The following is a 13,465-nucleotide window of genomic DNA, read 5'->3' as shown; positions in this document are numbered from 1 at the left end:
GCTGTGATACCTTGAGTAAACGAATTATACTTCCTCATGTTCGTCGCAATCACAGAAAGATGGACTGGATTTATTTTGAACGTTCTATTATGCTCAGTTTCTTTCACATATTCACATAGATTACTATTTAGAAAATGAACATCGTAATTTCTTACATTATGAAACACAACTAGCATTGTAAAATAAGGTCCGTGATTTAAATTACAGTAAGCATGTGCATTTCCTTGGAAACTGCTAGCAACATGATAATGATCCCTCTGTTTTAAATCAGTTTGGTTCCAGCATTCCTTGCAGATGCTGCAAATTTCTGGTGTTCGTAACGCTACTGCCTCTTTGAGCCTAGTATTCATACCTTTGTTTCGTATCAAAAAATTTTTATGCATTCGGCGACCGGATACAGTTGTCTGTTAAACAACTTTCCCATTCAATTAGAACCCTGCTGTAAAGCCTAGTGGTCTAGCAGCAAGACGTGTGCCAGGAGGAGGAGGATATTAGCGTTTAACGTCCCGTCGACAACGAGGTCATTAGAGACGGAGCGCAAGCTCGGGTGAGGGAAGGATGGGGAAGGAAGTCGGCCGTGCCCTTTCAAAGGAACCATCCCGGCATTTGCCTGAAGCGACTTAGGGAAATCACGGAAAACCTAAATCAGGATGGCCGGAGACGGGATTGAACCGTCGTCCTCCCGAATGCGAGTCCAGTGTGCTAACCACTGCGCCACGTGTGCCGGGAAACAGGGAGGTAGAGGGACTGAATACCGATCGGCTCACTGAGATTTTCAGTCTGCTGTTAATTTAGCTTCTACCTCTCAACGATGTGAGGAGTCGTCAAGAACGATACGTGATTCGGATTCCGTGTTAAATTATAGGTGACCTTTCATCAGTTGGATAACCGCGTTGATTTAGGAACACACAACTTGCTGAAGTCATGTCCAACTGAAAGAACTGCTCCTGGTCACTAAGCCATACGCTACTATTTACACAAAAAAAAAAAAAAAAAAAAATGGCTCTGAGCACTATGGGACTTAACTTCTAAGGTCATCAGTCCCCTAGAACTTAGAACTACTTAAACCTAACTAACCTAAGGACATCACACACATCCATGCCTGAGGCAGGATTCGAACCTGCGACCGAAGCGGTCGCGCGGTTCCAGACTGTAGCGCCTAGAACCGCTCTGCCACCCCGGCCGGCTTTACACCCCACTAAAACTGAATCTCTGTATATATGTCACAGTGCAGTTCATCTAAAAATCAATATTATTTTGTTCATGCACTTGAATGTAGTCAGTAGCACTTGGCTGTAATATGCACTCATATCTGTATGTATGACAAACAGTAGCTTTAATAGCTTACTACACCTGTCAAAATTTGTTGTCACATTAAATTATGTTCACGATACTGTTTTTTAGTTTGTCTTGCTAGAAATCAAATAGATGTGCAACCTACTTCTCTTTCGAATGAATGGAACTCAAACAGACCTCATTGTTCATTTGAAAGACGGTGAGGAGTATTGTTACTACAAGGATGAGGAATATTGTTATTACAAGGAAGTTTTGGCGTTTATTTAAATACAGGAGATCAGAAGATTACCCTGGCCCTTATTTGAAAGCGAATAACTTGCTATTGGCAGATGTCTTTGAAAATTTCCGCATACTCTTGAGGCGTTACTTTCGTTTTGCCTCAGGTTACAATAGGAAGTAATTATGTTTTCTATATCGAGATATAAGTTTTTCTTTGATTGCTAGCAGCTTCAATACTTCGCTGGGTGAAAGGAATATTTGACGCATTTGTTTATTTCTTTTCATCATTTCACAAAGAGGTCACACGCCGTTTATATGTATATTCCCTGTTCCATCCTATATGAGTGTGCATGGGTATGAATGGAAGTCAAATGTAGCGGGAGCATGGATCAAAGGGAACAGTTTAAGGGAACAACAGTCATTGCCAACATTACAGGAATAACGGCAAGTAGGCCAGAGCAGCAAGCGAAGATGAAAACAGGCACGAGGGTAGGTTACCAAGTTGGTGCGGCGGTGAGGTATCAACCACCGCGTTTGAATAGGAACGTTGGTCGGATTTTGGCGCGTGGAGAGCACTGTGGGGCCAGCCATGAGACGGACCGGACGCGGGAGCACAGCAGCTCGCAGATTTGGTGAGATAGAAATGAGGTAATATGGCTAAAAATTCACGATAGGGTATGCTCATAGCACGCATTCAACATACTTTCATCGGTACAGGTTACGGTTTTAATTTATTCCAATAGTTTTCTCTGAAATGTGTTGGTGAAATTTTGCTTTGTGGTAGTGAGCATGCAACAGGAACCATCAGTTCATGTAGCTATTTCCCGAGTTATAAGCTTCACTTTTAGCTCAATGAGTGCAGATTGCGCATCGGATGGTAGATCGAGAAATTTCTGTCGCGAAATTTAATTATTTTTGGTACTTCCTTTGTGAGTTCAGTTCGCACCTCATGTTGGCGTCAACAGTACATCATTTTTGCTCAGAATCTTTTCTCTGATAGAGTTTATCTACCTTCAGCAGTGTCCTACCTTAAATTTCTAGTGGTGTAATTCCTGCATGACGATAAGTGAGTCTTAAAGAATGAAAGACGATTTTCCCGCTAAAGATGGTGTGGCCCACTTAAGTATTTTTTGTGTTATTACGAAATTATGTGTTATATATTTTTTGTGTTATTATGAAATTATGTGTCATATATGAAATTATTCGTGTAGTGTTTTCGTTTTGTCATTGTCCTACCCATGAGAGGTAACGCTGATTCAGGCATAAGTTTTGTAACGAAAGAAAAATTGTATTGTGTCGGCATCTAAAGTTTTCATCAAAGTAGAAAATAAATCTATTAAATGAGAGTCAGCATTTCAGTTAAGAAATATTCCCCCAGTCACCTGACACATGAAATGGGTAGGATGTATGTTATTCAGTTCGATTTTCTAAAGTTAATGAAAGACAGAAATAATCTGCAAAGTGAATTTAGATAGGCTACCAGCTGCTATAGGACGGCTATGAGTTCAACCACCCCAGAACGTGTTATCTTAGAGAAACTCGCACCAGTTTCCGTTGCGCATATTTCAAAAATAATTAATTTGTTTATCACGTTAATCAAATAAGGGTCACAATATAGACACCATTTCTTATGGGCCCGGTATATTAGCAGCCAGGACGCAAAATCGAGTACAATTCTCTAAGGTAACGCGAGGAGTTGGTCACACAAGTTCAATATAAATTAAAAATGTGTAAAGAACCAGCATACAGCCAACCAGCAGTCATATAGCACTCTGTCCAAAACTTCTTGAACTGGATGTGACTTCAGCTCGTTTAGCGCGGTATGCTTTGCTAAAAATTATTAAACTGAAATTGCAATTTTCTGTGACGTAGAAAAATTACAATTTGGTGAACATGTCATCACAGGTGTTATTTTTTACTGTATGCATAGACATTCTGCTGAAAACAACAGGCAGCAGCTTAATAGCTACCAAAATGAAAATAGCAGCCTATCTTATATTATATACCTCGACATTAATAGTCTCTACAGCTAGACAATGAAGCAGCACATACTACTTTCTAATTCTGCGTGGCTGTCTGCAAAAATGGTGGACAGTTTCGATGTAATGAGCATACTAGGGATGAGTCAGACATAGATTACATTTTAGAAGTAGACCGCAAGTATCCTAGAAATATCCATGAATTTCACTCTACCATTATGCCAAATAGAAATCAGTGTGTTCATAGACTTTCGAGCACGGCCATAAATACTGCGATTTATATCCTTTACGTAAGTTCTGGTTGTATTCTTTGAATGTAACGCAAATAAAAACCAGAGTGTTTCAATTCTTCCGAGCACAGCGAAAAATATTGCAAGCTATGCCCTTTATATAAATTTTGGTATAGTTTTGAGCGACACACAGAAAAAAAATTAAGAGCGATTGGATACTGTGGAATATTGCAAGTTACCAACTGCACGTTATTTCTTGGATAAATATGTGTCCATGTATTGATGCCACTAATATACGCAGGTAAGTTGAAACCTACATAACTGCATGGGACGAAAACATGAGGGCATTCAAATACTTTTGTGCACTGTCAAGATAGCTACATTGTAGCCGAACTTTTCATTTTAATGACCTCTAAAATATTAAGCCGTGACTGGTTGATTTTAATAGGTCGCTGTGATTCGCCAGAGAGGAGAGGAGGGTAGGTAGGAAAGGGCACCGGATATATGGCACAACTTGTGTAGTTCTGCCAACTTAATTTTTAATTTTCCATCCGGTAGTGTACTTAGTTTAAAAATTACACACCATGGCAGTCTCGAAAGTTTTACAGTTTCTCACCATTGACATCCTTCATTTTTTAAATTTCTCACCATCTACCATCTTGGATTTTTAAATCTCTCGCCATCCACCATCTTTATGTCACGTATTCAATGCTACTGATAACAGCATTGCCCTTGGATATAGGCAACAATTGTTTTTCTCTCGGCCACTAGGCATGTGGGAAGACATCCCAATAGTTCATAGGATATACTACTCAATGGCATCATCACAAAATCTGAGGAAGTTGGACAACTTTGCACAACTTTTTCACCAAGAACTTACTATAACGTATTGACTCTATGGATAACAATATTCACTAGCAAGAGTCATTTATCAAAATGTAACCTTCATTTATGTAGATTGAGAGTTTATGAAATTATATGATCGGTTTCTAAATTTTTAGCAATTATCTTCAGATCGGAAAATATGGTTACCGGGTGTAAACTATTACATGTTGTGCATCCTAGTAGTGAGTTGATCTACGACAAATTACTTGATTGTACAAGATGGGTCGGAGAATGCCCTGTAACACTATTTTATAATCTGAAGACGACTACTAGCACAATCGAAATGGGTCATATCGTTTTATGAAAACACGATCTGTACAAATAGAGATATCATCGAAAGCGAAGTTTGCTTTTCCACATTATTGACCATGTTCAACAACATGGATTAGTCAAATACCTTTAGATTGACATTTCACGTTTTCTCTTTCGGATATCGCCGTAGTATTGTCAGTCTGGAGACGCAGTGAAACAGCTTTCCAAAATAATTTCTGCCACTAGGTATCACTTGCAGCAGTGTTTGAAGCTCACTCACCAGAGAACTGCATGACTGCCATCATGGTGTTCATGATGACGGCAGCGCTCGTTGTGTTGAATCCTAGGGACAGCATCTTGCCTCCAAACAGTATGCTGAATATGGCGACCAGGCATTGACCAGTCATCTGGAAGAAAACATGAAATATCATCTGGTTCTGAACATGGCACGAATGCAGGTAGCCAAAGTTACTCAGATAATAAGGACTTGACGATACAACAAGTAAGGGCTATAGAGATGTACATTGGAAGGATAACTATCTGTCTGGGACACCAAGACCACCGGTCACAGAGTTTACACTCTCTTTCCTAATCTTTTTCACTAGTATGAAAGCACTATCATTAAAGAAAATTCAGACATGAGTTATGACTTACCAACATGAAGACGATAAAAATAAAAATTTGAAACCATTCCCCATCAATTCTGTGTGTTCGCTGTTCCTGTGCATTTTATACCCCAGCATGTATTCTGTTATATAACGTTCCAACCCAAAGAATTCCTATATATAATTACAAGCGGTGATAACTTCACTGTTCCCGGAGTTGTTACCTCGAGTAATCGTGAATATCAATCCATCAAGAGTAATGTTATATGGGCTACTGGTAAGTTTTCGCCAGCTTATGTAAAATAAGGAGATGGACAATATTAAAGTCTATACTCATCCTATATATACTATACTATGTACAGAATATGAATTGGGGCTAAGAAATGAAAGACGAAACCGCCTGGTAGAATTTTGCACAGAGCACAACTTAATCATAGCTAACACTTGGTTCAAGAATCATAAAAGAAAGCTGTGTACATGGAAGAACCCTGAGATACTAGAAGGTATCAGATAGATTATATAATGGTAAGAAAGAGATTTAGGAACCAGGTTTTAAATTGTAAGACATTTCCAGGGGCAGATGTGGACTCTGGCCACAATCTATTGGTTATGAACTGTATATTAAAACTGAAGAAACTGCAAAAAGGTGGGAATTTAAGTAGATGGGACCTGGATAAACTGAAAGAACCAGAGGTTGTATAGAGTTTCAGGGAGAGCATAAGGAACAATTGACAAGAATGGGGGAAAGAAATACAGTAGAAGAAGAATGGATAGCTTTGAGGGATGAAATAGTGAAGGCAACAGAGGATCAAGTAGGTAAAGACGAGGGCTAGTAGAAACCCTTGGGTAACAGCAGAAATATTGAATTTAATTGATGAAAGGAGAAAATTTAAAAATGCACTAAATGAAGTAGGCAAAAAGGAATACAAACGTCTCAAAAATGAGATCGACAGGAAGTGCAAAATGGCTAAGCAGGGATGGCTAGAGGACAAATGTAAGGATGTAGAGGCTTATCTCACTAGGGGTAAAATAGATACTGCCTACAGGAAAATTAAAGAGACCTTTAGAGAAAGGAGAACCAATTCATGAATATCAAGAGCTTTGATGGAAACCCAGTTCTAAGCAAAGAAGGGAAAGCAGAAAGGTGGAAGGAGTATATCGAGGGTCTATACAAGGGTGATGTTCTTGAGGACAATATTATGGAGATGGAAGAGGATGTAGATGAAGATGAAATGGGAGATACGATACTGCGTGAAGAGTTTGACAGAGCACTGAAAGAGCTGAGTCGAAACAAGGCCCTGGGAGTAGACAACATTCCATTAGAACTACTGACGGCCTTGGGAGAGCCAGTCCTGACAAAACTCTACCATCTGGTGACCAAGATGTATGACACAGGCGAAATACCCTCAGACTTCAAGAAGAATATAATAATTCCAATCCCAAAGAAAGCAGGTGTTGACAGATGTGAAAATTACCGAACTATCAGTTTAATAAGTCACAGCTGTAAAATACTAACGCGAATTCCTTACAGACGAATGGAAAAACTGATAGAAGCCGACCTCAGGGAAGATCAGTTTGGATTCCGTAGAAGTGTTGGAACACGTGAGGCAATACTGACCCTACGACGTATCTTAGAAGAACGATTAAGGAAAGGCAAACCTACGTTTCTAGCATTTGTAGACTTAGAGAAAGCTTTTGACAATGTTGATTGGAATACTCTCTTTCAAATTCTGCAGGTGGCAGGGGTAAAATGCAGGGAGCGAAAGGCTATTTACAATTTGTACAGAAAGCAGATGGCAGTTATAAGAGTCGAGGGATATGAAAGGGAAGCAGTGGTTGGGAAGGGAATGAGACAGGGTTGTAGCCTATCCCCGATGTTATTCAATCTGTATATTGAGCAAGCAATAAAGGAAACAAAAGAAAATTTCGGAGTATTAAAATCCATGGAGAAGAAATGAAAATTTTGAGGTTCGCCGATGACACTGTAATTCTGGCAGAGGCAGCAAAGGAATTGGAAGAGCAGTTTAATGGAATGGATAGTGTCTTGAAAGGAGGGTATAAGATGAACGTCAACAAAAGCAAAACTAAGATAATGGAATGTAGTCGAATTAAGTCGGGTGATGCTGAGGGAATTAGATTAGGAAATGAGACACTTAAAGCAGTAAAGGAGTTTTACTATTTGGGGAGCAAAATAACTGATGATGGTCGAAGTAGAGAGGATATAAAATGTAGAGTGGCAATGCCAAGGAAAGCGTTTCTGAATAATAAAAATTTATTAACATCGAGTATAGATTTAAATGTCATTAAGTCATTTCTGAAAGTATTTGTATGGAGTGTAGCCATGTATGGAAGTGAAACGTGGACGATAAATAGTTGAGACAAGATGAGAATAGAAGCTTTCGAAATGTGGTGCTACATAAAATGCTGAAGATTAGATAGGTAGGCCACATAACCAATGAGGAGGTATTGAATAGAATTGGGGAGAAGAGGAGCTTGTGGCACAACTTGACTAGAAGAAGGTATCGGTTGGTAGGACATGTTCTGAGACATCGGGGGATCACCAATTTAGTATTGGAGGGCAGGGTGGAGGGTAAAAATCGTAGACGGAGACCAAGAGATGAATACGCTAAGCAGATTGAGAAGGATGTAGGCTGCAGTAGGTACTGGACGATGAAGAAGATTGCACAGGATAGAGTAGCATGGAGAGCTGCATCAAACCAGTCTCAGGACTGAAGACCACAACAATAACAACACTCATCCTTAGCACGACAATGTATGGGGTAAAGGTAATGGTATATATTGTAATAGCGTTTCATAATACCATGCCCGACCATCGGTCTTTCCTGTACTATTCGTGGACAATACGTGGAAATATAGGATTGCAATTTGTGTAAATCAAAATGTAATTAATTTTAACTGTAATGTTCATTGAGCGAGACGAATTTTAGAGGCAGTGACATGTTTCCTGGTTTGGAACATCGGTTGTTGCTATTTTGTAACCGTATTTGCTATGCGCGAGGCATTTCTTGTAGCGTCACCCACTTACTGTACGTTAAGCTAATCAGTAGCGGAGTTCATAACTCTTCTTCGAACGTTCTCTGTGTCTACCGTAAGTCCATTTTGGCAGGGATCACAGGCCGTCCAACAATACTCAATATGCTTCTCACCTACGGTACACTAAGCGAATCCCAACCCGAAACGAAACTCACAGCGCTTCTTCGAATAATCTCTGTCACTTCCTTTAATACAATTTCGGAAACAATACAGACTGTCGAACAATATTTAAAAATTGATCGGACGATGCTTATGTAAGAGATCACTTTCGTCCGTGAATTTTATTTGATGGGGATGTTTCTGATAAATTTGGGTGCCATAGTGATAGAACTATGCCGTCATTCAACCTTAAAATTAAATCGATAATCTGAAGAAGGGACAAGCGCCAAAAATTCAATATTTCTTCTTTATCACCAAACGTGTGATAGAATATAGAGGCACATTGGGCGCTATCAAAAGGGAACGAAAACCACTCATACGCCGGCTTAATCGGACTTGGCAATAGCGCCGGCCGCTGTATCCGAGAGGTTCCAGCCGCTTCAGTCCGGAACCGCGCTGCTGCTACGGTCGCAGGTTCGATTCCAGCCTCGGGCGTAGATGTGTGCGATGTCCTTAGGTTAGTTAGGTTTAATTAATTCTAAGTTTAATGGACAGATGACCTCAGATGCTAAGTCCCATAGTGCTTAGAGCCATTTGAACTTGGCAATATATAGTTAGTTTGAAAAAGCGAACGTTTCAGTTTTAAGTTCGTCTTCCCTCGACGCTGTGGTCGTGCTAGCAGCTGATGTTCGCATCTGCTGTTCAGTTGCTTTAAACCTCTTGCTTGCAGTGCGTCTAAGTATTGTTCTGTGTTTAATCTCTGGCGTAGGAGTTTCGATATTACTCATTACAGGTAAACAAGTAAGAGTCACTGATGCAGTAACTGTTCTAGATGTTTTAAAACCGTGTCAGTTGGCGTTTCTAATGTGATATCATGTTTTCTGTTGTACGCCTGCTTTTCAATTGTTTGGTGTTTAGGTTATTGCTACAATTTCATCCACCTCTGAAAGTGATACAGTATAACCTCGTTAGCACGAAGTCGCTTAAGATGAACTTGCCGTTAATGTGAAAATGATATTGCCCCCGCCAGGAATCTTATGGGGAGTTTTATCGTTTACACGAATTTCGGTTAAGACGAACTCTTTTTCAGTCCCTAGAGTTATTAAATTTCATTATAACACAGGCTACAGTGTTTTTAAGTGTTATTTTTTCCGAAATGAATGCAAAAAAAGTAACTACAAAGTTAACTACCCACTGTTGACTCGCTTCTAACGTATTCTACGTCGGCAGCTGCCATTATTTTCTCAATGGTCAGCTTGTACGGTACATGTAAATGAATTCAGTAATGTGTGCATTAACATTTAGAAACGTATTCGATGCCAGGTGTTCTTTTAATCGTAGCCTAGTCGAGTTAGACTAGCGTATAAAAATCTACAAAGGTTAACACGCGAAACACGGCGAACAGGAAACATACAACTCTAAATATACATGTAAAGCTTAAGAATAAAGATGAGGTAGACCGTGGTACAAAGAAAACAGAAATTGGAATTCCCAAATCTGCTTTATCTGTGATGATTAAGAATCGAGGAAAAATCATTAATGCTGCTGCATCAGTTTCCGGGAACAAATGTAGACGATTTGGTAGCGCTAAGTTAGAAGACAACGAGAAGTTACTGCTGGAATGGTTCAATCACTTGCGTGCAGCTAACATACCTTTAAGTTGCCTTATGAGTCAGTCAAAAGCAAATGAGACTGTCAAAAACTTAGGCATCGAAGTCTTCAATTGTTCTGCCACTTGACTGTAACTGTTTCAAAAGAGACATTCATTTTCATCTGTAAAAATTTGTAGTGAAGTAAATAAAATTGATGAAGAAAGTGTGAACAGTTGGTTGCCTGATTTCGACTGAGTCGGGAAAAAGCATGCCTCGTGTGTTGTGTTCAATATAGACAAAACTGGACTTTTCAACAAACTTTTTCCAAATCGCACCCTGGGGATAAAAGATGATAAATGTCATGGTGGAGGACGCAGTGGACAATGTGTAACTGTCGCTCTCGTATGTACTGCGGACGGCAGTGAGAAGTTTCGTCACTGGATTATTGGTGAGTCCGTGAAACTGCGATGTTTTAAACACATAAATATGGTGACTTTATCTTGCATCTGTTCTCACTGTAAGAAAGCTTGGATCGATGACACATCATTTCGCAAGTGACTTCTTCGTTTCAGCAGTGGAATGGTTGCTCGGTAGACATGTTATTCTTGCATTCGACAGAAGTATTGCCAATAATGCACAGGATCTCATCCTAACGAATATAAGAGTTCAGTTTTTTCCACCAAATCGCGGCAGCCTCCTTCAGCCCTTGGACCAAGGCATCATTTATCTTATGAAGAGAAGCGACTTGTAAGAGCTGCAATTGGTGCTGCTCAAAAGAATACTGCAACCCCCATTTGGAATCTGCTTCAAGCAATAAAAACCATCGCAGCCACCTGGAATTCCGTGACGTCACGTCATATAGAGAAGCGCTTTAACAGAGCCTGGAGAAACAGCAACACTGTTGATGTCCACGAGGTAAACGATGCCACTTCACCTGATGCATGGTAAGTACTGCAATGCTTTACTCTGGGACTGATTTTGAGGAATTCGTTAGTGAAGTCGACGGTGTTGCCGTATGTGTTTTTGTGGAATCTGATATGACAAAAGCTGTGAGCGATATGCAAGAAGGATCATAGGAAGAAAGTGAGGAGGAGGGGAATACAGATACCATTCCATCTACCTGTCATGAGATGCTTACAACCTTGGAGAGTTTAAAGTGATTTGTTTTAACAACCTACGTTACTGCTGAGTTTACGGACTCAGTACATATAGTTGGTTGTGAAATTACAAGGCATTTTCGTTCCCGTGAACTTCAGCGAACCATGATTGAATTTTTTTTCAATAAAGTACTGTAACTTGTGGGTACTTGTACTTTTACAGTCACTTTGGGTGTTATAAGCCTATACTAGTGTAAAATGATTGATAGTGTAGTGTATTACTCATTATTGTTGTACTGTACATGTATAAATACTAAAATCTGTGTTTTTCACTTAATACGAATTTTTTAACACAAACTCTTGATTTTTCCGTCCCAGGAAACTTTCGATTACCGTCATTAGTAACCGCAAACCAGGTTTCCGCGGCTAACAGAGCGAGTGTGGACCTCGCAGTAATGCAATATCGTACAACATTCGCTCTTTTATAGATGAACACATTAACGAATACCGTGTTAAAGAAACGCACTGCAGCAATCAGAATATGAAGTACAGGGCTATACTAAATGATGGACCCATTGTCAAAATTTCGTATTTCTTGAAGTACAAATCCGAAATGAGCAAGCTTTATACCAATGTAAAGAGGAAGTTCCTAAGTTTTTCTTTTTTTTCATAATGTCTGATATCAATTTAATAAATGTAATAATTTGTAGCTACTTAGTTTTTAATAATTATTTAATAATCAGAAATGTGATAAATTTTATAAATGTTCAATGTGGCCACCGTTTCCTGCATGGCAAACATCGACGCGGTAGCTAAACTCGTCCTACACACGCGAAATCGTACAGGGTGTTTCAAAAATGACCGGTATATTTGAAACGGCAATAAAACCTAAACGAGCAGCGATAGAAATACACCGTTTGTTGCAATATGCTTGGGACAACAGTACATTTTCAGGCAGACAAACTTTCGAAATTACAGTAGTTACAATTTTCAACAACAGATGGCGCTGCGGTCTGGGAAACTCTATAGTACGATATTTTCCACATATCCACCATGCGTAGCAATAATATGGCGTAGTCTCTGAATTAAATTACCCGAAACCTTTGACAACGTGTCTGGCGGAATGGCTTCAAATGCAGATGAGATGTACTGCTTCAGCTGTTCAGTTGTTTCTGGATTCTGGCGGTACACCTGGTCTTTCAAGTGTCCCCACAGAAAGAAGTCACAGGGGTTCATGTCTGGCGAATAGGGAGGCCAATCCACGCCGCCTCCTGTATGTTTCGGATAGCCCAAAGCAATCACACGATCATCGAAATATTCATTCAGGAAATTAAAGACGTCGGCCGTGCGATGTGGCCGGGCACCATCTTGCATAAACCACGAGGTGTTCGCAGTGTCGTCTAAGGCAGTTTGTACCGCCACAAATTCACAAAGAATGTCCAGATAGCGTGATGCAGTAATCGTTTCGGATCTGAAAAATCGGCCAATGATTCCTTTGGAAGACATGGCGGCCCAGACCAGTACTTTTTGAGGATGCAGGGACGATGGGACTGCAACATGGGGCTTTTCGGTTCCCCATATGCGCCAGTTCTGTTTATTGACGAAGCCGTCCAGGTAAAAATAAGCTTCGCCAGTAAACCAAATGCTGCCCACATGCATATCGCCGTCATCAATCCTGTGCACTATATCGTTAGCGAATGTCTCTCGTGCAGCAATGGTAGCGGCGCTGAGGGGTTGCCGCGTTAGAATTTTGTATGGATAGAGGTGTAAACTCTGGTGCATGAGACGATACGTGGACGTTGGCGTCATTTGGACCGCAGCTGCAACACGGCGAACGGAAATCCGAGGCCGCTGTTGGATCACCTGCTGCACTAGCTGCGCGTTGCCCTCTGTGGTTGCCGTACGCGGTCGCCCTACCTTTCCAGCACGTTCATCCGTCACGTTCCCAGTCCGTTGAACTTTTTCAAACAGATCCTTTATTGTATCGCTTTTCGGTCCTTTGGTTACATTAAACCTCCGTTGAAAACTTCGTCTTGTTGCAACAACACTGTGTTTAGGCGGTGGAATTCCAACACCAGAAAAATCCTCTGTTCTAAGGAATAAACCATGTTGTCTACAGCACACTTGCAAGTTGTGAACGGCACACGCTTACAGCAG

The 13,465-nt window shown here is 40.3% G+C and overlaps 1 protein-coding gene across 5 annotated transcripts in view; it reads right to left on the bottom strand.

Annotated features, from left to right (window-relative positions):
- The window catches only part of LOC126262900 (monocarboxylate transporter 2-like), a 146,742-nt gene that overhangs the window by 51,027 nt on the left and 82,250 nt on the right, over positions 1–13,465 (bottom strand). For all 5 annotated transcript variants that reach the window (XM_049959799.1, XM_049959798.1, XM_049959797.1 and 2 more), the window contains exon 3: positions 5,142–5,268. In XM_049959799.1, coding sequence (XP_049815756.1) covers positions 5,142–5,268 — 127 coding nt within the window. The remainder of the gene's footprint in view (positions 1–5,141; positions 5,269–13,465) is intronic.

This window comes from Schistocerca nitens, chromosome 6 (assembly GCF_023898315.1).
Source record: "Schistocerca nitens isolate TAMUIC-IGC-003100 chromosome 6, iqSchNite1.1, whole genome shotgun sequence".
NCBI lineage: Eukaryota > Metazoa > Arthropoda > Insecta > Orthoptera > Acrididae > Schistocerca > Schistocerca nitens.
The sequence above is the reverse complement of the archived record's forward strand: the minus strand, read 5'-3'. Positions and strand labels throughout refer to the sequence as shown.